This window comes from the organism of the source record quoted next, unplaced genomic scaffold (assembly GCF_019419815.1).
Source record: "Pyrus x bretschneideri cultivar Hongxiangsu unplaced genomic scaffold, Pyrus_bretschneideri_v1 Contig2, whole genome shotgun sequence".
Lineage (NCBI taxonomy): Eukaryota > Viridiplantae > Streptophyta > Magnoliopsida > Rosales > Rosaceae > Pyrus > Pyrus x bretschneideri.
In genome coordinates this window covers 11,321,206-11,347,691 of record NW_025999501.1, presented here as the reverse complement: position 1 = coordinate 11,347,691, position 26,486 = coordinate 11,321,206, and the positions used below count along the sequence as shown (strand labels likewise).

The following is a 26,486-nucleotide window of genomic DNA, read 5'->3' as shown; positions in this document are numbered from 1 at the left end:
AATCTTTACCAAATCCCATTCCATTCCGAACCTTTGCCGGTAACTGATAGCATGTTCTAGGTTCTCCTCCATCAGCGGTGTGTGGATTTTCTTGGAAATTGACTGTCGATAGGGAATCATCTTTGTTAGCCATGCATCATTGTCCGCCATGTTGTCAAACAATTGCTCGAATAATCCAAATTGACGGCACCTGGTAGGAAAAGTGGGATAGCCATGCGGCATCATTGTACTGGGGTGCTTTGATATTTGTTTGATACTCATTTGCAGTGTGCCTGTGGAGAGATTTTTAAGTGTGACCATAGTATGAGATCGTATATTACGTGTCATTATACAAGTAGTAAGATATTTGTGTTTAAAAATTAACAACTTGAAAAATAAAATTTTCTATCATTTATATAATAATATGTGGTGTACTACCCGTATTCTGAACCCAATAAAAAATTTATCGTGCTTGTGAGACACCACAATAAAGGCCAATGATGTAGATATCTACACAAATAAATAAGTTCGGTGATTTTTACACTGCATGTAAACGCATAAGTGCATTCCCTGTGAAGGATGGCAGTATTGTCCTTGTTTTCGTATGCATCTTTCTTTCTAATCGTTGGGATTAAAATTCAACAATGATAAAGAGTCACGCGGACTAAAATATATAAGAAATCTTGCTAATTAGTTCTCAATTTTACACGTGTCATACCCCAAATATTTGTCGGTATACACTTCCTAAAAAAATTGTTCCATAGCATATATTAACATAGGTGTAAATATTAGTTTAGTTATGTAGACAATACATAGTAGTTGATGTGTGAGTGATGTGCTATAATATTTCTCAATACGCTAACAAGTAATAAAATATTGAGAAAAATAAAATCTAGCCCTTGTACCATTGGAGATGGAAAATTATAGCTATGCTCTATTCAATTTTTTAATTTTTTTTAATAAACAACCCCATACCGAGAGGTAAGTTCCAATACGCCTATCTTAGGAGAACGAGGTTTCAAATTCCCCTTTCTGCGTCAACAGCTGATCCACGGCACGGAAGCCGATCAGTAGTTTGTTAAAAAGAGAGACCCGCATTAGGGTAACCTAAAAGAAAGGAAGCCCGCCCTACGGAGACAGATGAGGGTGTGAAAATAGCTCCGCCGGCCCTGGGGTACACTAAGGGTTGGGGGAGTAGGCCAAACCTCATAATGGGCTAGCAATAATGAGGTTCAAATTCGTATTTGGAGATAATCGAATCTAAGACTTTTCACTTATAAGTAAAGAAGAATACTACTAAACCCGTACCGTAGTACTAAGTATCAACTATTGGAGATGGCCTAATGTTTGGTGTGTATATTTAGGAACGGGAGCTAAATATATGATAACTACGGAGTTCGAAAACGCTGTAATTTCGACAACTAAAAACGAAATGGTAATCATGAAAAATGCATTTTGTTACTACTAACCTCTGCGAGAACACAAATTTGTGAAGATTGAGAATCATGAAAAGCCATACCAAGGATCACAATGCAATACCGTTTAAGCCACCAAAAAGCATTTGTCTATATTCAACAAAATTTCGATGAGATGCGATGGATTTTACACCTACGGATCAATGCTGACATTGCTTGGTGCGTGAACAAGACGACCATTTTGGAGCAGGGTGCTTGGAAAGGGGGCTCGACAGTCGGTAATGTGAGATTTTAATCGCGGCATGTTGGGGTGAGCGCTTCTACATCGGTGGCATCGAAGCTCCGTAGACAACAGGCTATCATCATCTTTTAGCTTTGCTTTTCCATCACTACTGACTTCCTCTACTGCATCCATGGAGTCTCGAAAGAAAGCAGTGTTGAAGGAGTTCCACTGTTTCTTGTTCTTCAAATGTATTGAATCGAAATCCTGGCTAAAAACATGCAGATGCAGTTGTCGCATTGAGGGATCCTGCAAGAGATGATATCCCCTAAAGTTCAAGTTTATTATTTACACCTAGTCTGATGTATTAATACTAACCTCACCAGTCCTTTAGCAGAGAGGATTTCGAAAGGCAACGTTGGAGAAAACGAATATAACAGCAAGCTCTAAGAAAAGTAGCATGTGTACCGAGTGATATCCAAGACGGACGACCAAAGATGAATCATCATGCAAGTTGGAATTGCGGTCGGGTCACTTGTGTTGTGCAAGAGACGGAGTAAATGGTACTACATGGCTAAGTATAAAATCGTTGTTAAGATATTCCCTCATTTTGATGAAAGAATTGGTCCTCACCGAAGACATGTTCACATAAATCAAAGGCCGAGACGTTGAATTTGTTATGAGGGGCAATGCAGCTGGCCTCCTTGTTCTGCCTGTGTTTGGCAAGAAATAAGACATTTGCTTCTGCTGTCACATAAATATAAAGTACGAGATGTAGTGTGAGCTTGTTCTGATACTTTTTGATATTTTGATGTCGCAAGTTTTTAATTGTAAAAGGTAGATAAGAATGACATATTTGCGATCAAATTTTCCACATTTGTTTGTATTGCAGTGTGAGCTTGTTTGTTACTTTTTGATATTTTGATGTTGCAACTTGCAAGTTTTTAATTGTAAAAGGTAGGTAAGAACGACATATTTGCGGTCAAAATTTTCACATTTGTTTGTAATGCTCAGTTTGTTTAATATCATGAACATTTACTCTGTTATAGCTTTGATTTTTCTGGATGAAGACTTCCTAGTCAAGCTAAACGACGACAAATCTGATGGAGATATTTCCCACAACATTAAAGCCGCCACCGCATCAATACAAGCTGAGTGGGGGAATCCCTTCGTATTCCGGTGACCTACGGCATGTTAAATCTTTGGACATGTCAAGTTCCACCAGAGTGTGCGAAACTTACTTTCCTTTTGCTTTTTGAATCTCTCAAATAATCAGCTCGTCGGCAGGATCTCAAGGGGTACTCAGCTTTCGACATTTCCAATAGCTTCTGTTACAAGAAACAAAGGATTATGGAGTCCACCTTTTAACGGTGGATACAAAGCAGAATTGTCATCACCCACCAACATTGAATGGACGCCTTCCAAATTCTGGACATCGTCATGAGATACTTGCGATCTTTATCTTTCAATTTGTTAAGACCTATCTCCGTATACTTTCCTCATATATCAAGCACAAAAAAGTGAAAACCAAAGTCAAAATGAAATGGTTATCGTGAAATGCTTTAATCCACATGTAGAATTAAACACGATTTGATTAATTAACCCACCTGAAGCCTTGTAGAAAAGAGACTTAAGCATAGTTTGAAAGTGCTTTTAAAATAACTGAAAACGTTTTTAAAGAAAATGTTTTTAGGTTCTAAAAGCACTTGAAGTGTTTTCTAGATCGAAGAAGCACCACTTCAAGTGATTTTTCCAAGATTTACTTGCATTTTTATTAAAGATTGATTTCAAAAATATTTTTACTAAAAGAATTTTCAGTTATTTTAAAAGTACTTTCAAACAAGCTATTAAATAAAATCGAGAGGATAATGCATGTATCTGAACGTGGGAAACACACTCCCTTGCGTGAAGTTTTAGCCTATCTCTCGTCAACATTGAAAAATCAACCCACAATTCAAACCCCACAAGGAATATGGGGAAAGACTTTGAAGTCAACAAGTCAAGCAAACCACAAACTTGGTAGAAACCATTACCGCGTTTTTCTTAGCGTCTCTAAGAGCAACTCCAGCATGTGAAACCTTCCCCAGGCAATATACTATGCTATCCACCTGGTGAACAATAACTGCCTTAATGAACAGTAATTACTTTTTGCATCTCCACCGTTGCACTTCAATAGCCCTAGCAATAGGCAATAAAATATTAGTATTTTATTTATTTATAAAATAATACAAAATAATTTTAATTGTAATTTCGGATAAGATTTTTAATTATTCTTGTTGCGCCACGTGTCATTATCCGAAGTATTATTAAATAATACAAAATAATTTTATTTGTAATTTCGGATAAAATTTTTAATCGTGGTGTAAGGTAGATGATAATGAGAAGGTATTTATAGAAAAGTAAAAACATTTTTTTTTTCGGATTTTTTACAATTTTTTTTTAATTTTTATTCAACTAATTAATCTCTGCCGTTGGATATAAAAAAAATTTGAATTCCAACACTCCAGATTGTGCCACGTGTCACAATGGTAACTTTTCTTAATTTTAAAATTATTTTTTCTTTTATTTATTTATTTATAAAGCCTATTTAATATCAACCGTTGATCTCAGATCGAACGGTTGATATTAAATAAGCTTTTTTTTATTATTATTACCATTGAGATTGAACGGTCCAAGTTAAAGAGCTGTTCAGATCGAACGCACCGTGGGAAGCCACTTGGCTTCCCAACGGTAACTGAGGCTGACTGCTCCGCGGGCCCCTGTGGTATGAAACTTGTCTGCTGATGCGCCCCCACGCGCGGGTGAGGCGCATGCGCCTGACAGAAAAAAATTAAAAAAGGGACTGACGCCAGCCTGACGTCAGCCCTGCGTCAGGTCCACCTCGGGCTCACGGGCTGGCGATTCCTCACGGGCCTGTTGCTCGGGCCTGCCCAGTCCCTCGGGCTCCCAACGCTGGAGGCTTGCAGTCGGGCTATCCAGCCCTGTTTGGTCCATTGTCCCCCGAGCAGTCCACAACGGTGGACTTGCTCTAAGAGCCATACATACACACGTCAATTCGTTTGAGTCACTTCAGTTATTTAGAATCCGTTTGATAATTATTATTATTTATTTATTTTAAATTAAAAATAGTTACTAAAAATGTTTTTAATTAAAAAAAAACGAAATATTATTAAACAGCCTATTGGAGCTTGGAAATTACTTTATTTTTTGTTTGTAGTTCCCATTTTTTTGTACTTGAGATAAGGGAAAATGGAAGATGAAATGGTTATACATGTAGATGTGTGCAATTGGCTGTGCGGAACTGAAATTCAAATTACAATCACATCACAACAAACCACAGTTCAATAAAATGGGGCAGTTTGTGAGAATTAAAATGTGGCCCTTTCACGCACAAGACTTTTTTTTGTGTTTAAAAGATTTTTTTTCCTTCTATGGCATATTTATAAATACAAAACTTAGTCTAAAAGTCAACTTTGTAACACAATACCTTCTATTGAATAATAGATATGGAAGAATCTAAAGGAAGGTATATGTTAAAGAAATGAAGTCTTTAACCAAGAAAAAATATATATAAAAAGATACAGTATTTTTAAAACAGAAAACCACGCCACTAAGACCAAATTGGTCTTTGGCTCACACGCCATTACACAATCTATCAATGCAAATGTAATTATTCACAACAGAAAACAAAGTAAATTTACAAAGAAGAATAACTAGGGACCTGCCTAAGCTGTTCCTTCCTTACATTTGGTGTCACATATCAGCAACAATTTCCGATGAAAACTCCTCTGCTTTCATGGCTTTTCTTACTCCGCGTTTGCTATGTTTCACTCACCTTCCATACGTTTGTGGTTACTAGCCAATGTCCCGGCGATCAGCAATCTTTGTTGCTACAATTGAAGAACACCCTCACATTTGATCCTGCAACATCTCAAAAACTTGTGAACTGGAACCATGGCGCGGACTACTGCTCTTGGACAGGAGTGTCCTGCAAAGAGGGTTGTGTTTCGAATCTGGACTTGAGCAGCGAGGCGATTAGTGGTGGACTTGATAATTCGAGTTCTCTTTTCGGTCTGAAGTCAATCGAGAACCTGAATTTGGCTTACAACAACTTCAACTACACTCAGATTCCTTCCGAGTTCAAGCAGCTAACAGGTTTGACCAATCTGAACTTGTCGTATGCTGGCTTTGCGGGGCAGGTTCCTATTGAGATTTCACACCTTACGAGGTTGGTAAATCTTGATTTGTCTACCTACTATTTCCTCGAAACTCCTGCGTTGAATCTTGAGAATCCAAATTTGAATGTGCTCATTCAGAACTTTTCTGAGCTTGTTGAACTTCATCTAGATGGTGTAAGGATATCAGCACGGGGGACTGAGTGGTGCCAAGCTATATCATCTTCACTGCCAAAATTGAGGGTGTTGAGCTTGTCCACTTGTAATCTTTCTGGACCTATTGATAGTTCATTACTGAAGCTTCACTCACTCTCGGTTATTCGTTTAGATTACAATGATTTTTCTATTCAAGTTCCAGAGTTCTTCTCAAAGTTCCCAAATTTGACTTCCTTGCACCTACGCGGTTCTGGCTCATATGGTACAGGTTCAAGCTTATATGAAACAGGTTCTGGCTTATATGGTACAATTCCGGAGAAGATCTTCCAGGTACCTACACTGCAGACTATTGACTTATCTGGTAATCCGCAGCTTCAAGGTCCATTACTAGAATTTACGAAGAGTGGATCTCTTCGGTCCTTGGTTCTAAGCGGGGCTAACTTTTCAGGCCAGTTACTTCCGAACTCTATTGGAAACCTCAAAATGTTGTCCAACATAGATATTTCGGGGTGCAATTTCACTGGATCAATCCCAAGGTCAATAGAAGACCTTCATCAATTGGTTTATTTTGACTTGTCACGGAACAAGTTCAATGGTTCAGTTCCATCCTTCAGTATGGCCATGAATCTGACCCTAATAAATCTTTCTCACAATCAGCTAACGGGTCAGATTAATTCCACTCACTGGGAAAACCTGACTAATCTGGTGAATCTCGACTTGCAACACAATCTACTTGATGGGACTATTCTGTCATCTCTGTTTTCTCTTCCCATGCTGCAAAATTTAGGGCTTTCTAACAATAACTTCTCTGGCCAGTTACCTGAATTTGGTAATTTTTCTCCCCTATACTTCCTTGATTTGAGCAGCAATAGTTTGGAAGGGCCTATACCCATGTCCATCTCTTATCTACGAGAGCTTAGAGTACTCTTTCTTTCTTCAAACAGCTTCAGTGGGTCCTTTCCGCTTAATGATATTCAACAACTGAAAAATCTCTCAAGTCTTGATCTTTCATACAATAGCTTGCTAATTAATTATGAGAGTTCCAATTCCTCCTACTCCCTTCCGAAATTTTCCATATTGAAATTAGCTGCTATAAAGTTGAGAACCTTTCCTGATTTCTTGAGAAATCAATCAAGATTAAGAACTTTGGACCTATCACAAAACCAAATTCATGGTGAGATACCCAACTGGATTTGGAGGCTCAGTAGTCTTGGTGAACTAAATCTTTCTTGCAACTCCTTAGTAACACTAGAAGGTCCTTTCCTCAATCTTACTTCTAGTTTGTTTGTGCTTGACCTTCATTCCAACCAGCTTCAGGGACCAATTCCAATGCTTCCAAAAAAGGTCACTTATCTGGATTACTCAAGAAATAATTTCAGCTCAAGCATTCCGGCTGACGCTGGTGATTTCCTTATGTACATTGTGTTCTTCTCTCTTGCAAGCAACAAGTTAAATGGAAGCATTCCAGAATCAATGTGCCAAGGAACATATCTTCGGATTCTTGATTTGTCCGATAATTCTCTACGTGGTCCAATTCCCCAATGCTTGACTACCATAAGTGGGACACTGGAAGTACTTAATCTGAGGAGAAACAAACTTGCTGGTTCTGTTCCTGATGGATTTCCTCAGCATTGTAGTTTGAAAACTCTTGACCTCAATGGAAATCAGATAGAAGGTCAATTTCCAAAATCTCTTGGCAATTGCAGAATGCTAGAGGTTTTAAACATTGGAAACAATCAGATAAGAGATATCTATCCTTGCGTGTTGAAGCATATATCCTCCTTGATTATCCTTGTTTTGCGATCCAACCGTTTTTATGGACATATGGGATGTAACAAAACCAGCGGTAACTGGCCAAAGCTTCAAATTCTTGACATAGCTCGCAACAATTTTAGTGGTGAAATACCAGGAAGAGTTTTGAGAACCTGGAAAGCAATGATGGCTGACGAAAGTGATGCCGAGTCAAAAACTAATCACCTTCGATTTCAATTTCTAAAGTTCGGTCAGGTATATTATCAGGATGCTATAACAGTTACCACCAAAGGTCTAGAGATGGAATTGGTAAAGATTCTAACTGTTTTCACCTACATTGACATCTCATGCAACAACTTTAGTGGACCAATACCTGCGGAGGTGGGAGAACTCAAATCCCTCTATGGCCTCAACTTGTCTAGCAATGCTCTCACAGGCACAATCCCACCATCATTAGGTAACCTACGACAACTTGAGTCGTTAGACCTTTCAAACAACAGCTTGAGCGGGCAAATTCCAGTGGAGTTTGGGGTCCTTACTTTCCTTTCTTTCCTAGATGTCTCAAACAATCAACTGGTCGGGAAGATACCAATCAGTACCCAGATTTCAACATTTCCAGCGGAGTCCTTCGCAGGCAATAAAGGATTATGTGGGCCACCTTCACTTCTAAGATGCGGTGATACCAACATGTCACCAAGGCTGTCACCAACATTAGATGGCAAACATTCTAATTCTGCGCACGGAATTGATTGGGATCTGATTGGTGCTGAAGTTGGGTTTATTGTTGGCTTTGGGATTGCTACTGGATCACTTGTGTTTTGCAAGAGATGGAGTAAATGGTATTACAAAACTATGTACAAAATCCTTGTTAAGATATTCCCTCAGCTTGAAGATAGAATTGGTCCTCACCGAAGACATGTCCACATAAATCAAAGGTTGGGACGCTGAAATTAACGATCATGGGGACCAATTGAGCTGGACTTCAAGCTATGCCTAGGAAATTTGAGATCCAACAAGTAAGAGGTTTGCTTTTTGGTTTTACCTTTTAATTTATGTGTGTTCTAGTTATATTTGTAATAGTTTATTGTGTATCTTTATGATTTGCTTTCAATAAATTTTCTCGTACCGTCGAAATTCCTGAAGTTCGCGTAATCTGATAAACCCAAAAGAGTGTACTACATGTAATGTATTATTTGTTCGAATTGTGTAGTACGATGCCAGACCAACTCCATCCATCATAATATTGACAAAGAAAATCTTGACTTCTGAATTGTGATATGTTTTAAGACCTTGCGATTCAATTTTAAACTCATCATATCCAGTACTACAGCACCTAATGATTTATTTTTCACCTCAATTAATAAGAGAGCAAACCAGCGCTTATTGTTTCAGGAATTCCTCACCAACTTTCAGGATTTCCTCAATTTATAACAGAGCAGACTACGACAGTCACAATTCCACGATATCATAGTTACATACAATACATGAGTTTTTCGGAGAATATGCTTCTCTTGCTACCCAGAAAATCAACATGAGCATACACAAACCATTCTGTTTTTCTTCCACCTATAACGGTATGTGTATATGATCGACTATATATGGCCTTAGTCAGTCAAAAACTAAAATAGGAGTAACATGTAGATTGCAGATATGCCTTGACTTCTTCAAAGTGAATTTGAGTCAATCAAATCATAAACCTGAGTAATGCACTGAAAATTTATGGTTTGGAATCTCTGACGCTCAGGGAATAAGCAAAATGCATGCAACAAAGCCTCCATTGTTAAACCTGAAATAACAACAGTATATCAAGTTCAATTTTCTTTTCATTGGAATCCTGGGTAGACATAATTCTTTCAAAAAGATCGGACGCAAATGCCAATATCTTACAGATTTGTAATTTCATGTTGCGAACTAGCACCGCAACAAAATATTTACATGTATACTGCATGGTATTTCTAAATGCTTACCAATTGGTAGCATTAGCTATTATATTGCAGTGTAAACCTCCTTCTGAATGAATGAAGCCGAGTGATATCTCCTGCAAATGTGAAGAACTTGTTGGAATCAATGCTTTTCTCTGAAGCTTTAGCCCTTACTAAAGACAAAATCTTCGATTAATGACTCAATTCCACTAAAACAAGTCTAGAATTTCCAAGCTTAATCCTAAATTCTTTAACTTTCTCAACAATAATATCAGATGCCTTTGCAAGGTCAAATTGAAAATCTGCTGTTGAAATGGAAGGAAATGCCAGAGTGGAAGCATCGTTTAGAGAACCATCACCGCCAACAGAGCCTACAACTAGCTCTTCACCTTCCTTTGACTCCTTACCAGATTTTTCAGAAAGTGAACCTGTTCCTTTCAAAGAGGTTTCCTTTTCTTCAGTAATTTGAGAAGCATTAGAATCCGGTACAGTCTTCGAAGTTGATTCAGTATTGGCAGGACCATCTGTTTTCTTTAAGAACTTCATTATACCTAGTTGAATTTTTGCACCGGGGTTCTTCTGATTGGGAAGTGTATCCAACGGACCAAGTCCACTATATGCATCAACCACAGATTGAACATCACTCTGACTCTGGCAATAGCAAACCCTTCACTCAGCTTAGGCAGTTCTTTGTTCCGCAGCATTCTATTCACAATCGCCACAGCTTTCCTGCCTTGCACGTTTCCTTCATGGCCAGTTCGCTTCACATACCGCAATATACAAAGCTTGGCAGGAAGATCAAGCACCACAGCATGAACATCAACTTGGGAACTATCACCAAGCTTCACAAATTCATCCCCTTGTTCTTTCTCTACATTACACCTATCTATAAACACACTCTTCCCATCCTTCAACGCATTCATTGCACTCTCTATACACTGCCCTTTCGTTCCGGCTTTACCGTTTTTGACAGTATCTTACAAAAACATAAAATATGAACATATAACAGCATAAGACAAGAACCCAAATGAATAGAAATCCGGAGTACCATACTACGTACTGAAAATAGCAATCTTGAGCCCACTGCGACATTTCATCGAACACACTGTGTGCACAGAGATATACCTGGCAAACGCGAACCCAAGGGCGAGTGGAGCGCATGACATATTCGCAGAAGGTAGACTTGCCACTTCCGGGCGCACCCACCAATATTACTTCGACAGGCTTTCCTTGTTTTTCTTCCCCCGCCAAAAGCGCGTACAGTTTTTATGATCACCGAAGGCGACGACGACTGAGAATGGTAAAACGCGGCGTTTTTGGAGAAGGGGCGTACCTTTGGCTGTTTCGTCGATATCCATGTCCATGTTTTGGAAGACTCTGCGAGGCACTTTTGAATTAACGGCGGAAAAGCAGCGGTTTCTTCTTCCACTGGGCTAGAAGATTGAAGCTTCTATTGCCGGTGCCTGGTGCTTGCGTAATGGGACACATGTCACACATCGTCGACCCGAAAATTGACAAGATCCGATTCGATTTGGATTTTAAAGATGGGTTTGCTTTAATTATTTTTCTAATTCTTTAAAATCGTTATTTCGGAAGAAACTTGTGAGGACATTTCCTTATCATATTAGGCATCAAAATTTTCTTATCCTTTTCTTTTTCAATCGTCTTCCTGTGATAATTTTTTCTATAATTGTGTTAAGCTCTCCGTATTCCGGTAACCTACAACATGTTAAATCTATAGAAATTATAAACTTGATAAGTTCATAGCACAAAGGCCTATGCATACAATCATGTTTACTTGGTGTACAAGTAAGGATCTCTTCAAATTATGAATACAATCGGAACCAGATTACAATATTAATTGCTAAACCTTAAGAGAGACAATTTCCTTGGACAAGACTCCTCTAACATCCCAGTAAACTGGACGGTTGAGAGGCGACAAGTTTGGACCACAGAAGAAGAAACTGTGGTTTAGATAGACCTTTTGTCAAGAGATTTGCAAGTTGATCCAAGGATGGGATGAAATGAACCGTGTCCGTTCATCGTACATCGTGTGGTCAGAAATTATTTTAAATACTTTTATTTAAAATTAAACATGAGTAGTACCTGATGAAAACTGGCCGCACGATATACGATGAACGGATACAATTTGAGAATCCTCCGAATACTCACAAAGAGGATCCGGAGAGGATCCTCATTCTTGTATGTGGCTTTGGAGTTGCGGTTGGGTTACTTTTTGTGCAAGAGATGGAGTAGATAGTATTACAAAACAATGAATAAAATCCTTGTTAAGATATTCCGGCTTGAAGATAGAATTGGTTGTGACCGAAGACATGTCCACACAAATCAAATCAAAGGTTAGGACGCTGAAATTAACGACCATGGGGGCCAATTGAGCTGGACTTCAAGCTATGCCTAGGAATTTGAGATCCAACAATAAGAAGTTTGCTTTTTGGTTTTACCTTTTAATTAGATATGTTATAGTTATATTGTAATACTTTATTGTGTATCTTTATGTTTTGTTTTCAATAAATTTCCTCATACAGTTAAGGTTCCTGAAGTTAGTGTAATCTAATAAACCCAAAAGACAGTACTACATGTTGTTACATATTTTTTGTTCAAATTGTGTAGTAACATGTCAAGACCAACTCCATCCATCATAATATTTTGACAAACAATATCTTGACTTCCGAATTGGGATATGTTTTTAACATTCTGCCATTCAACTTTAAACTCATCATATATATCATACAACACCTAATGTTTTATTTTTCACCTCAATTTGTAACAGAGCAAACTTGCTCTTACTTGTTTCAGGATTTCCTCACCAACTTTTATGTCCGAGATTGCACATAAGGCTGAAGCCAACCCTCTCAGGTAAGAAACAGAAATGAAAAACTCAACTGTTTTTACAAAAATCAGCGAACTACGGTTCAATTAGGGATGGGCAACGGTTATGACAGGCGGGTAACCGCGGTTATTTACCTATAACCGTTTATGCTTATACCCACATAACCATTTACCCGTTGGGTAATTGCCTAAACGGTTATACCCATACCCATAATAGTTTATAAACGGTTAACCAGACCCATAACCACATACTCATTTAACCATAACCGTTTAATACACATTTACCCTTTTTAACCCGTTTATCTTTTTCATTTTTTTACCATTACCCATTTTTCACCCGTCTACATGGTTTTTTAACAACTTGAAAATTAAAAAAAAATTGTCATAATTTTTTTTTTTTTAACAATTAAACACCGTTATAAGTACATTCATCATACATTTCCGTATTTTAATTTTTTTTAAGTCCTTATACCATTCCAATAATTGAAATAATAGATTAAGGACGATATTTTTAACTGTTACCAATGAAGGTAAATATAATATTTGGTAAGTATTATTGGGTTACAAAAATTGTTTAGAAGACATTTCTGTCAATTTCATGGTTACCTGCAAGGAATTTAAATTAATTTGGCGAATTCTTTGATGATGAGAATCATCATTCCTGTAGCAGTGTTATTGAGAGAAGGACCGATGAATTCCTTGCTAATTTATTGGGTGCTAAGTATTATTGGATCAAGAACATGGTTTGTGTTAATTTTACATATATAAAATAAATAGGTAAACGGTTACCCGTTTATAACCGCGGTTAATACCCATAACAGCCCATTTAAATTTCACGGTAAACGGTTATAGTCATAATCGTTTATTTATCTAAACGGTTACCCATAACCATAACCGTTTAATTTAAATGGACGGGTAACCGCAGTTACCCATAACCAATGAGTATTTGCCCATCCCTAAGTTCAATCAGTATTCTCCCCTTGATGCCTGAGCACAACGGAAAGTTAAGAAACCTTATAAGGGCTTACAGAAGTTTAGTCACTCGCCCTATTGTTAACTGGTTTTACGATGAACCTCAACTTCAATTTTTGGACAATCTCTAACTTCTATTTTAAGACTTTGAGTTGACAAAGGCGAAGTATCCATCGCGATGATTAGTCTTCCATATTAACACTCAACTACTAAAAGAGAGGGTTAACATTTAACTACTAAAGGATTTGAATTGGGCGTGTTCCTCTGTGAGAGACTTAATTGAAGGAAGTTACCCCAATGAATCCTCCAGGATATCATAGTTACATACAATCGATGAGATTTTTCGGAGAACATATTTCTCTTGCTATCCAGAATATCAACATGAGCATACACAAACCATTCTGTTTTTCTTCCATCTACAACGGTGTTTGTATTTGATCGACTATATATCACCATAATCAGTCAAAAACTAAAATAGGAGCAACATGTAGATTGCAGAAATGCCTAGACTAGTTCAAAGTCAATCAAATCATAAACCTGAGTAATGCGCTGAAAATTTCTGGTTTGGAATATCTGACGCTCAGGGAATAGGCACTGACTCATTCAAGTGTGTTTATATGGAAGCTAATCTAAATTATTTGTTCAAGTTATCCAGTTAGTACATCACTTCAAGCGATTTTGTAGAATGCACTCGTAAAATGCCGCTTCTAACCAAAAAATTAAACATGATTTCATTAATTACTTCACTTGTAGCCTTGTAAACGAGAGACTTAGGCCTCGTTTGGAAGTGATTTTAAAATTACTGAAAGCGTTATTAGAGAAATTGCTTTTGGATCTCGAAAACACTTAAAGTGTTTTGTGGAAGAATCATCACTTGAACGAGGGGGTATACACTGTTTCGGGAAGTTTTAGCTCCTCTGTGGGGGTGAAATTTTACCCTCTCCTTTCCACCCAATAGTCTGTCAACATTGAATAAAACCACCTACACTTTAATCCCCACAACTACAAGGGATACGGGGAAAGACTTTGAAGTCAACAAGTCAAGCAAACCACCCGCTATACATACATGATACATTACCATCACCACGTTTTCCGTTGTATGGCTCCCTTAAATTACCAAACAAATTTTCAATTTTCATAAATAAAAAAAAAAAGGAAAAAAGAAAAAAGAAAACGGAATGATTATTAAACGGCCTTTTAAAGTTTGAAATTCGTTTCATTTTTTTGTGTTGTAATTTGTTTGATAACCATTTCTTTTGCTCATCAGTATTTTCCTCTTTCACCTTACAAAAACCAAAATATCTATTTATGGTCTTTTGTGTGATATGGTTTGAAGCGTGCTTTACCTAGTCATTGAATTATTGGTGATAGGAGGTCCGTTTTCTTTTGGTTTGACAAATGGTTGGATGAACCTATTATTAGCCCTTCTTTATCTTTGGTCATTTCAACTAAGGTTCTTCCTCAAATTTCAAAAGTTATTGAAGCACAAAATTAGTTTTTGCCAAATTATTTTATTAATTTATTTTCTTCCGTGGTGCAACAGATTTTACACCAACGTTTAGTGTAGTTGTAGCTAGGCACTGACTCATTCAAGTGTGTTTCTATGGAAGCTAATCTAAATTATTTGTTCAATTTATCCCGATAGTAACATCACTTCAAGTGCTTTTGTAGAATGCACTAAGAGAATGCCGCTTCCGACCAAAAAATTAAACATGATTTCATTAATTACCCCACTTGTAGTCCTGTAAAAGAGAGATTTAGATCTCGTTTGGAAGTGTTTTTCAAATTATTGAAAATATTTTTAAAGAAAATATTTTTGAGTCTCAAAAACACTTGAAGTGCTTTGTGGAAGAAACATCACTTCAAATGATTTTTCAAGATTCACTTTTGTTTTTACTAAAGATTTGTTCTAAAATATTTTCTTTTCTAAAAACTCATTTAATCGTTTTAAAATCATTTTCTAACAAGCTCTTATATGAAACTGGAAGTATAATGCATGTATACACTGTTTCGTGAAGTTTTAGCCCCTCGTAGGTGCGAAATTTTACCCTTCTTTCCACTCAATAGTCTGTCAACATTGAATAAAACAACCGATACTTTGAAGTCAACAAGTCAAGCAAATCACAAAATTATACCTGGCATACATGCATTACCATCACCCCGTTTTCCTTTGTATGGCTCGCTTAAGTTATTTAGGATTTGTTTGATAATTATTTATTTTTAAATTGAAAGTATTTATTAAATAAATTTTTAATTTTTTAAAAAATTAAAAAATGAAATAAAAACGGAACGATTATTAAACGGCCTTTTGGAGCTCGAAAGTTGTTTCGTTTTTTTTTTTTTTGGTTGAAATTTGTTTGATAACTATTTTTTTTGCACGTCAACGTTTTCTTCTTTCGTCTTACAAAAACCAAAATATCTATTTACGGTTTTCTGTGTGGCATGGTTTGAAGCATGCTTTGCATATTTTGAATAATAATAGTTGTGGAGCAAAAAATAATCAAGAAAAATATGAAGGCAACATGTGGATTTTTGGGTAAAAATGTCAAGATTACCCTTGAGGCACATCAGGATTTCTACGCGCAAGCGGACAATCATCCCTCAATCAAGGTCAAAAGTAGTCAAAATAGGTAATTATTCAAAACCTATTTCATCCATCCTCATCAAATCTTCCCCACAAGGTAACTCCCAAATTATTTCTCTAAAATTATATTAATTGGCTAATTAATTGATTTATTACTTAATTAATTCATTAATTAGCTAATTGATAACAATTAACACAAAAAAATACCACATATGGCCAGTCCCCATTCTCCTAATAGGGTTGGCCATACCCATATATAGCCCTCATTCTCTCTAAAATCCAAGTTCAAAACTTTTGCAAAATTCTCTAAATTCTCTAAACACTTTTCTTTCAAAATTCTAACTTTGACATCGGAGGTTCATCGGCCAAAGCCCCCCCATTTATAGTGGGCGTGTGAGGTTCTTGGCCTTGACCTAATGTGTTAATTGTTTTGTAGGTGCAATTTTGTCCAAGAAGAAGAAGGCGAAAATTTGTATCCACAATAGTCATTAAGTTATTGGTGATGAGAGGTCAGTTTTCTTTTGATATACTAGCAGAGAGCACACACTTTGTTTGTATGACCAATTTCTGTTAATAAGTGTATATTTTTTTTAATATTACATAATTATTGTTTTGTCCTACTTATGTAAATATTGTGTATCAAAAGTCATTGAGTTATTGGTGATGGGAGGTCAGTTTTCTTTTGGCATACTAGCAAATAGCACACACTTTGTGTGTGTGAACAATTTCTCTTAATAAGTGTATATTTTTTTAATATTACATAATTACTGTTTTGGCCTACTTATGTAAATATTGTGTATTAAAAGTGAGGGTAAAATTGAAAAAATAAGTATATGATTGTCATTTTTTCAAAAAAAAAAAAAAAAAAAAAAAAGAGGGTAAAATAGGAATAATAGGGATATGATTGTCATTTTGTCAAAAGATACAAAATCACTATTTTGCCCTTTTTTTTGTCAATAGTGTGCATTAAAAGTAAGGGCAAAATAGAAAGAAAAAAAAAGTTGATAAAAAGGGTGCTCATAATAGTATAGAATAGATGCATTGCTTACATTTTGATTTGATTTTATTGATTTATTTTTTTCAATTGGCGAGAACTATAATTTGGACCTTGAAAAACTTCATAAAATATAGGACAATTATTTTACACATTCCGATTAACCAAGTGCATAAACACACGTTCACAGTTCAACTTCATCACGGTTTTAGCTGAGCTTAGATAGTCATTTTTGTTTGTATTGACTGACCATGTATCGCCATCGTCAATAGCCACTGGAAATGAAGATAGGAATGCAACACAGTAAAACTTGAACGCCATGTTGTCTTATATTTTACGCTAATTTTTTTTTTTGGAAACTTTTTACTCTAAATTTACATGAAATATATCTAGAAATTAATTAAACTTCATCAAAAGTCATAAATTGAGGTAATCAAGACTTCAAATTCAACGTCAAACCATAAAACCAAGGGAAGTTTTTTGAAATGTTATATGAATTTATACACCTTCTTTAATTTGTCATATCAATTTTCCGAATCATTAGTTTGTCATCTAACTCTAACTCCGTTAATTTTTTAATCCAAAATAACTCATATGCAAAACACACATAACTTATGTTCAGGATTAATATTCGAGACATTTCAACGAGCGTCTCCCTCATCTCTACCCTTTGCATTTAATAACCACAAAAGGCATCAAAATGCCATCCATTCGCCTCTGCTTTTTAGGTACCGAAAGGCAAAGGCAAATGCCTTTCCATTTTTTGGTCTGCTTTTCTTTTTGCTGTGTAGTGAAAACAACGTGCTCTTTAATTTGAGCCACATATTACTAATATAAGGATAAATTTAATCTTTCTCCTTAATATAGATAATATCATTTGTTTAAAAAAAAAATTTCATAAGAGTATATTTACAAATTTATTGAGGTCAAGGGATCTCAATGCACCTCTCTTGGCTCTGCTACTGAAAACAAGTCATTGCAAAGCACGTGATTTATATTAGATGAAAAACTTAATGGAGTTGGTATGATAAATTGTTTATATTTTAGTTCATATGACAAATTAAAAAGAAGATAACTTTAACAAAAAGCTCCTGATACTGTTTATTTTAACGAAAAACCACATTTTTACACTAAAAAGTCAATCCTTGTACTATTTACTTTACCTTTTATTTTGTTCTTATTGTTAAAACTCAAAGTTTTCAAACCATTTTAATTAGTTTTCCTTAAAAAGAAAGTATAAAAATTCATATAACATTTCAAAACTCTTTCCTAATCTAACAATTCTACAGTGTCATATATAAATCCAAGTATATTAATTAGTATCTTTCATGCGACAAATTTCCATTTGCCAGATTGCCTAAAGTAGTACTACAATTATTCTTAAGGAATAATATGTCGCTACTGATGACATTATAGCAAATATATCATACACTCTTTCTTTCTCCGCAAACACGCATTTTAATCTTTTTCGTTGATTTTATTAAAATTATTTAATCTGATAATCTAAAATAAAAGGATGTAGGTTGGAAAGATAAAATGAGAGATTTTTAACGAAACACTTCTGGTACAGTAAACTTTTAAAGAAAAATCATATTTTTACCTTTCCTGCTATTATTCACAACACGTTTATTTGTTATTTTTCATTAAAACTAATTTTTATTTTTAATGTTTAGTTAATTTTCCTTAAAAATAATGCGGTTATCATTTTTCAAATCACTAATTATAGTAAAAAAAAAAAAAAAAAAGAGTTATAGTCTCACTAAACAGTAAACAGCAAGGCCTAGACTTGAAAGTCTATAGATCAACAAATCAACCCATTAATTAACATTACAATTTCACAGGGATCCGCTATCCCCAAATTTATGTCTCCTTCATGTTTCAATTCTAATTTTTCGACACGTATCATTTACCTTAACTCAAATTTAACAGCGTTAACTTTTATAATTTATCAAGGGAAACCAAAACAGTAAACACTACAAACCCAACACTTGGAAGTTGGAACTCCTTCCAATTTTTTCCAAGCAACCAGTAACCCCAACAAACCCAACCCAGTCGTCGCAGTCGACGATAATTCTCACCGTCGTTGAAGCTTCTTTCCACTCTCTCTTTCAATCTCACCGGCGGAGCCGCATAAGATAATCGAGGCGAACCTTGCCGTCGATTAAGATCTCGCAGCTTATTGTTACCGAGTCGATTCAAATTGAGTTTATATGGATCGACCATATCTCTTCCTTGCTCCCTCAAACCCAAATTTATCTGAAATTTGTTGTTTGACGGGCTGGGTCGATCGCGATTGGGTATTTGAACAGACAAAAAGTGGCGAGGAGACAGAAAATGAGGCTTCGCGGGGATGAAGAGTTCTCCAGGTGAAGGATTGGTGTTGATGGGTTAGTTTGAGTGGTGATTGTTTTTTTATTTTTTATTTTTTTGTAAGTTTTAGTTATTTATTTATTTGATATTATTAAAGGAAGAGGATCCTCTTCTGTGCATAGAATGAGGATCCTCCTGACCACAAAATTCAGGTTGTTCAATTTTAATCTAACGGTTGCAATTATTATAACTTTTTAGGAGATCTCTTGTTTAGAACGGTTGGATTAAAATTGAACTGTTTGAATTTCATGATCCTCATCCTGAGGTTAAAAGAGGATCTCTTCCATTATTAAACGCTGACACTGTTAAACTAGGAGTTAAATTATAGACATGGAAAAAAAATTAATGAGAATAATTTGAAAACTGAGTTTTAAGCAAAATAATAAAAAAATATTATAAGTGAATAATAATGATTTTTTAAAATAAAAATATTATTAACATTAAAAGTAAATAGTATTAAAATTGTTTCGTTAAGATGCCCCGCGAAAAATTAAAATTAAAAAGGGGACTTGCACGATACACAAATTGGGGACAGCAGCTCCCTTATGTCGGCGAGAATAATCTAATGCAAACCCTAAAAAGCACCTACGTTTGAGTAGGTGGAAATTTCCGGAGGTGATGCTTGCTTCGCCAAGTCCTTGCCCCCACGGTCACGGTCACCAGCTTTTAGTTCTGCCCCTATTTATCCTAATTCGCCAAGTCCTTGCGCCCACGGCCACGGCCACCCGCTTTTAGTTCTGTCCCTATAGTGCTTGCCCCCACGGCCACGGTCACCTGCTTTTAGTTCTGGCCCTATTTTTCATGCAGGTTACAGACTTGCAGATATGGGATTTGGGAGGGAGAAGACTTCAAAGTCAAGGCACAAGTTTACCATGCCTATTAAAGTTGCCACAACCATTCCCAGTTTTTCACAACTCAATTTCCCTAAGCTTCTCTCTAAACCTCAAAATCTTAAGTTTATCCAAGATGAAGCCTCTCTTCCCACTCCCATATTTCTTCCTCCTGTTCTTCATTATCACTAATACTTTCTGTGTTAACATCGCGGCTGCAGTCCGAGGTCGGTGTCTCGAAGACCAGCAATTGCTCCATCTGAAGAAAAGCCTGACCTTTGCTCCTGAGTCATCTGAGTATCCTCATTCATCCAAGTTTATATCATGGAATTCAAGTACCGACTGCTGTTCTTGGGCTGGTGTTACTTGCAATACCAACGGCAGCGTTGTTGGCCTTGACATTAGTAGCAAAAACATCTCCGGTGGCATTGACAACTTGAGCACTCTCTTCCATCTTCAACATCTTCAAAGCCTCAACTTGGCTGATAACTCTTTTGTTAACGGCTCTTGCATTCCATCATCAATCGGAAAGCTTACCAAATTGAGGTATCTAAACTTAGCTGATTCTGGTTATTCCGGAAAGATTCCCATTGAGATTTCACGCTTGACAAGGTTGGATGTCCTAGATATTTCTCTATGTAAACATCAGTGTGCCACCAAACTTGAGAGCCCAAATTTAAGTATGCTCTTTCAGAACCTCACAGAGATTACAGAGCTATATCTTGATGGGATAAATATATCAGCACAAGGGAGTCAGTGGTGCCAAGCAATATCATCTTCACTCCCAAATCTGAGGGTGTTGAGCTTGTGTGGAAGCCAGCTCTCAGGTCCTTTTTGTCAGTCCCTCGCAAAACTACAGTCTCTCTCGGTGATTCAATTGGATAGTAATGACATTTACGGTCCAATTCCAGGATTCTTTCCCAAGTTGACATCTTTGAGTCTTCGTAATTGCATTCTGAATGGAACATTTCCCAAAGAGATCTTTCAGGTACCTACTTTAAAAGCTATTGACCTTTCCGGTAATGTACGTCTTCATGGTTCTTTTCCAGAATTTCTTGAGAATGCATCTCTTGGATTTTTGGACCTAAGCCACACAAAGTTTTCAGGGTTATTGCCTGATTCCATCGGCAACCTCAAATTGTTGTCCATTTTAAATCTTTATAACTGCAGTTTTAGTGGATCAATTCCAAAGTCCATGGCAAGCCTAACAAATTTGTTTTACTTGGACATGTCATCAAATATGTTTAATGGTTCGATTGATTCTATTTACTGGAAAAACCTTGATAAGCTCGAATATTTGGCATTAGATTCAAATTTACTCACTGGTAGTATTCCGTCATCTATCTTTTCTTCTCCCTCCTTGTTGCAACTGACACTTTCCCACAATCAATTCTCTAGTCAACTCCATGAATTTTCCAATGATAACTCCTCCCCATTATCTCACCTTGATTTGTCTTTTAATTCTTTGAGTGGTATGATTCCCCAAAGCTTGTCTGCAATGAGCAACCTTCAAGTGCTTAACTTGAAGAGAAACAACCTTACTGGAAGTATTTCTGATTTCGAATTTCCTGAAAGTTTAGAGTTTCTAGAACTCAATCAGAATCAGATAGATGGTCAATTTCCAAAGTCTCTAGCCAAATGCAGTGAATTACAGGTTGTAAACCTTGAAAACAACCAAATAACAGATACCTTCCCATGCTTGTTGAGGAACATCTCCACCTTGCGTGTCCTTGCTTTGCGGTCCAACAAATTTTATGGACGCCTTGGATGTCCCGAGGAGACTAATGGAATGTGGCCAATGCTTCAGATCATAGACATAGCTCACAACAATTTTCATGGCGAAATACTAGGAACGTATTTGAAAGCCTGGCAGGCAATGATAGATAACAAAGATGAAAACGCGTCAACAATCCGCCTGCTTCCGTTTGAAGATCCTGGATTGATTCATTATCAGGAGACAATAACTGTAGTAAGCAAAGGTTTTGAAATCGAACTGGTAAAGATTCTAACCATCTTCACCTCCATTGACTTCTCTTGCAACAATTTGAGTGGACCAATACCTAAGGAAATGGGAGAACTCAAATCATTATATTTGCTCAACTTGTCGAGCAATGCTTTTACTGGTGAAATCCCATCGTCATTTGGCAACATGCAACAACTCGAGTCCTTAGACCTGTCGCAAAACAAGTTGAGTGGGAAAATTCCACTGCAGCTGGCAAATCTTACTTTCCTTTCATTCTTGAACCTCTCAAATAATCAATTGGTTGGCAGGATCCCAACCGGTAATCAGTTTTCAACATTTACAAGTGCCTCCTTTACAGGTAACAAAGGATTATGGGGGTCTCCTTTGACAGTAGATAGCAAAGCAAGATTGTCACCACCACCAACATTGACTGGGAGTGTTCCGAGTTCTAGACATGAGATTGATTGGGATCTTATCAATGTTGAAATTGGATTTGTATGTGGCTTTGGAGTTGCAGTTGGGTCACTTGTGTTGTGCAAGAGATGGAGTAAATGGTATTACAAAATAATGTATAAAATCCTTGTTAAGATATTCCCTCAACTTGAAGATAGAATTGGTCGTCATCGAAGACATGTCCACATAAATCAAAGGTTGGGACGCTGAAATTAATGATCATGGGGACCAATACGGCTGCACTTCAAGCTATGCCTGGGAAATTTGAGATCCAATAAATAAGAAGTTTACTTTTTGGTTTTACCTTTTAATTTATGTATGTTCTAGTTATATTTGTAATAGTTTACTGTGTGTCTTTATGCTTTATTTTCAATAAATTTTGAAAGGAATGTAACAGAAAGCTCTAAGAAAAGTAGCATGCGTACTGAGTGATATCCAAGACGGAAGACCAAAGATGAATCATCATCCAAGAATTTCTCAACCCACTTCAAACCAACTTTATGCATTGTCCTTAACAACTGAAGGTGCTCTTTACGTACATCTGACAGGCGATCAAGACCTTCACACCGTGCCACCACCAGAACATGCTTTTTGGCTTGCAAAATTCCCAATGTTTTTTATTTTTTTTTTAATCTGATAGAAATTGAAGAGGATGATAAAGAATATACGGAAAATAGGCATCACTTACCTTTGGATAAAGATCATTCGGCACAACGACATCATCCGATATCTCTAGTACAGCATCATTGTGCTTTTCTGGGTGCACAGCAGTGTTGTAGAGAGCCTGAGCCCATGACCCTCAAGATTTAGTCCTGCTTCTATCGGACTTGTTGCCCATGTTTGGTTTACCAATGTTAGAATCTTCAGTACCATCCTGATATCTTAGTCTTTTGATCGCTGTTTGCAAAATGATTTCTAGAGGCACCGTCAGAATGAACTTGTGACTCTGGCAGCTTTGCCTCCAGGTTCTCAACGCTTCCCTTGGGTGACTTTGCTTGGGTCCTCACAATTGTTGCGAAACCTTCAAAACGTGAAGTTTAAGATTCCCGGAGAACTTTGCAGCCTGTACTATAGTCATTGTTCAAACAATTTGGTCTGTGTGGATTCATGTTGGGTTCAACAACATGTATGACATGGGTTAACCCTTCCCTACTAAACAAGGGAGAAGTTGAAGGGAGAGGCAGGCACAACCACAGCACTCCCAGGATACAGACTGGGCTGTTCTTTGGTTGGAACCTCCAAAGCTGGACCTCCAGCACTGAAGATTGCAGCATTGACACCTCCACCTCCGGGTTTAAGACGCCTGCACCAAATATTTATTTATTTTCAATCTACTATATATGTAAAACATCAATCACATTTTTTTGTACTAATTTAACGTAAATATTATAACGGTGAAGAAAACATATCAAACTTTACATTTCAACTGCAGGGTAACAGATAGAAAACTATAATTCAGCATAATTCTATAGCAGCATATTTTTGGTTTAACAAAGGACAAATGCCAATATCCTACAGATCTGTTATTTCATATTGTGAACGGCACCGCAACAAAATGTTTACATGTATATTGCATGGTATTTATAAATGTTTACCAATTAGCAGCATTAGCTGTTACATTGCAGTGTAAACCACCTTCTGAATGAAGCCGAGTGGTATCTCCCACAAATGTGAAGAACTTGTTGGAAGCAAGCAATGTTTTTCTCTGAAGCTTTAGCCCTTACCAAAGACAAAATCTTTGATTTATATATGACTCAAGTCCACTAAAACAAGTTTAGCATTTCCAAGCTTATTCACAAATTCTATAACTTTCTTGACAATAATATCAGATGCCTACTCAAGGTCAAATTGAAAATCTGCTGTTGAAATGGAAGGAAATGACAGAGTGGGAGCATCGTTTAGAGAAACATCTGTTAAAGAAATCAACCCCATCTCATTGAAAGACCTACACAAATCTAGAATAAAGAATTCCAAAACATTCACTAAATATGGTTTGCTAGATTATCCAAGTTAAAGTAGACCTTTGTAGAAAGGACTAGAATGTTGTTTCTTAAGTTGGTGGAAGAGTCTAGAAGAATGGTGAGGTTTCCACCAATATGCAAGATTAGTGTAGATAATTCTAGCTTAGGAAGTTAGTAGAATTATCTAGATATCTCTAGCATGATGTGTCCATGCTTCTCTAAGGTTTCATCCATGCCTATAAAAGGAGAAGGCATCCACACCATTTGTATCAACAATAAACCAAGCAAGAAGAAGAAGTACTAGGCAACCAAGTGAGAGTGAGAAGCAAGAATGGTCTTGTAGGAGTGTGAGTGATCTAGAGTGTGTCTCTAGAAATAGTGAGTGTCATAGCTTCTAAACTGTGTCCTTGAAAGTTTGTGTTGTAATGTTTTGTGAGTTAATACAATTAATTTGTTTATTTGTGTTGTCTCTCCAACACTTGTTTTAGAGTTGTGTACTCTAAGTTTTTCCTCAACAACATCACCACGAACAGAGCCTACAACTAGCTCTTCATTTCTATAATTGTGTCACAAACTATTACATGCTTTCTAATTACCCACATAATCGAACATTAAAATTGAAGTGATTATAAGAAATGAAAATGTGAAAGACTAAACTACCTTGTAATGCCGAGGCTTTTACATCTCCGGAGTAACTGGATGTTTAGTCCGCGCGTTGCCACAGGAATGTTAAATGGATTTAAGTATTGTTAAATGGATATATAAAATATAAAAAAATTATTTACATAAAACATGTACAACGTATTTACATAAAGAGATAGGATTAAAGGACAAATATTTTTACACTTCTTTGTAGGGTAAATATCAGTTTACTACCCTCAAGTTTTGTGATTTTCAATATTTGGTACGTGAAGTTTTTTTCGTTCTAGAGTACCACGAAACTTAAGGGTAGTAAACTGAGATTTACCCTATTCATTAAATGATATGGATGCTTATGTAGATTTTAATTAATATTAATATTAAAGGTAAAGTTAAAACTGAAAAAACATAAAATCTGGATGATAATTATGACCGGTATAGATCAAGCAATAAAAGCTCAAGATTTCAAGGGAGTGATTATCGAACAGGTAATTACTAGAGTAGGGGATATAACATAAAAAGGGTCAGTTTCGCCTAAGAGTAGCGAGTGAGAGAAAACGAAGCATCGCTTTTTGTTCTTGTGTTTTGAATCACCAACTGGTCATAGCAGAGGCACATGTATATATGTCATTTCTGTTATCTCATCGCTGACCACAAATGGGTAATTATTTCTTCCACAGAGTGCAATTCGATGAATCTTCCAACCTTCCCGGGCAGTAAACCGCATCTATGCGATGAATCTCTCGTGTTCGGGTTTTTGAATTTTGATGGTTACTCACAACTTTTGCAGCAGGTATCATTGTACAATCACTTGAATGTATTATCACCAGGCCGTTGTCTTGCAGCTGCCTTCCCAGAAAGAAGTGATATACGTGTACTGCTTACTGGATAACCTTACAATACTAAATCGACTGGCAAAGTTACAAATTTCGTCATTGGATATTGGTGTGTTGGATTTTCTGCTCTTGAATGCTTGTTCAGCTTTCTGCTTTGTTTAAAAGCAGCTTTCTGCTTATAGCATCACGCATGAGCATCCAACTAGTTAGGGTTTATTCCGCTTTAAATTTTTTTTTTTTTAATTTTCCACATTTTATATTTTTTCAGTTTTAATTTTTGTCATTAATATTAGTTAAAATCCACGTAAACATCCATGTCATTTAATGAATAGATGTCATTTAATATTAGTTAAAATTTTTCTTACTATTTTTTAATCTTCTTTTCGATACAGGAATCGGCATTACTTATTATCCA

At 36.4% G+C, this 26,486-nt stretch overlaps 4 protein-coding genes and 1 pseudogene across 4 annotated transcripts; 2 read left to right on the top strand and 3 right to left on the bottom strand.

Annotated features, from left to right (window-relative positions):
• Positions 1-1,587: 1,587 nt before the first annotated feature.
• Positions 1,588-4,608, bottom strand: LOC125476851 (aprataxin-like). Its single transcript, XM_048583416.1, has 6 exons — positions 4,495-4,608; positions 4,269-4,430; positions 3,648-3,722; positions 3,033-3,107; positions 2,856-2,942; positions 1,588-1,923 (listed from the first exon to the last, which is right to left on the bottom strand). Exons 1-6 carry the CDS (start codon positions 4,606-4,608, stop codon positions 1,588-1,590), a joined length of 849 nt encoding a protein of 282 aa, XP_048439373.1.
• Positions 4,609-5,390: 782 nt separating this feature from the next.
• On the top strand, positions 5,391-8,645 carry LOC125476850 (receptor-like protein 33). The gene has a single exon (XM_048583415.1). It carries the CDS (start codon positions 5,391-5,393, stop codon positions 8,643-8,645), a length of 3,255 nt encoding a protein of 1,084 aa, XP_048439372.1.
• Positions 8,646-9,138: 493 nt separating this feature from the next.
• LOC125476849 lies at positions 9,139-17,340 on the bottom strand. Its single transcript, XM_048583414.1, has 4 exons — positions 17,185-17,340; positions 10,745-11,069; positions 9,665-10,595; positions 9,139-9,483 (listed from the first exon to the last, which is right to left on the bottom strand). The coding sequence occupies exons 1-3, from the start codon at positions 17,338-17,340 to the stop codon at positions 10,171-10,173; spliced, it is 906 nt and encodes a 301-aa protein (XP_048439371.1). The 3' UTR covers positions 9,139-9,483; positions 9,665-10,170.
• A 3,015-nt stretch (positions 17,341-20,355) lies between these two features.
• LOC125476848 (receptor-like protein 9DC3) lies at positions 20,356-22,845 on the top strand. The gene has a single exon (XM_048583413.1). The coding sequence runs from the start codon at positions 20,356-20,358 to the stop codon at positions 22,843-22,845; it is 2,490 nt and encodes an 829-aa protein (XP_048439370.1).
• Positions 22,846-22,991: 146 nt separating this feature from the next.
• LOC125476847 lies at positions 22,992-24,567 on the bottom strand (annotated as a pseudogene).
• Positions 24,568-26,486: the final 1,919 nt, after the last annotated feature.

Coding starts and splice junctions, on each gene's coding strand:
- LOC125476851 (XM_048583416.1), bottom strand. CDS start 4,608: ATGGACCAAACAGGGCTGGATAGCCCGACTGCAAGCCTCCAGCGTTGG. Junction 4,431..4,494: donor CGCCAGCCCGTGAGCCCGAG/GTGGACCTGACG, acceptor TTTTTCTGTCAG/GCGCATGCGCCTCACCCGCG. Junction 3,723..4,268: donor TGGACCGTTCAATCTCAATG/GTAATAATAATA, acceptor ATTGTTCACCAG/GTGGATAGCATAGTATATTG.
- LOC125476850 (XM_048583415.1), top strand. CDS start 5,391: ATGAAAACTCCTCTGCTTTCATGGCTTTTCTTACTCCGCGTTTGCTAT.
- LOC125476849 (XM_048583414.1), bottom strand. CDS start 17,340: ATGGCGTTCAAGTTTTACTGTGTTGCATTCCTATCTTCATTTCCAGTG. Junction 11,070..17,184: donor AACGTGTGTTTATGCACTTG/GTTAATCGGAAT, acceptor CACCGGCAATAG/AAGCTTCAATCTTCTAGCCC. Junction 10,596..10,744: donor CTTGGGTTCGCGTTTGCCAG/GTATATCTCTGT, acceptor TGTTTTTGTAAG/ATACTGTCAAAAACGGTAAA.
- LOC125476848 (XM_048583413.1), top strand. CDS start 20,356: ATGAAGCCTCTCTTCCCACTCCCATATTTCTTCCTCCTGTTCTTCATT.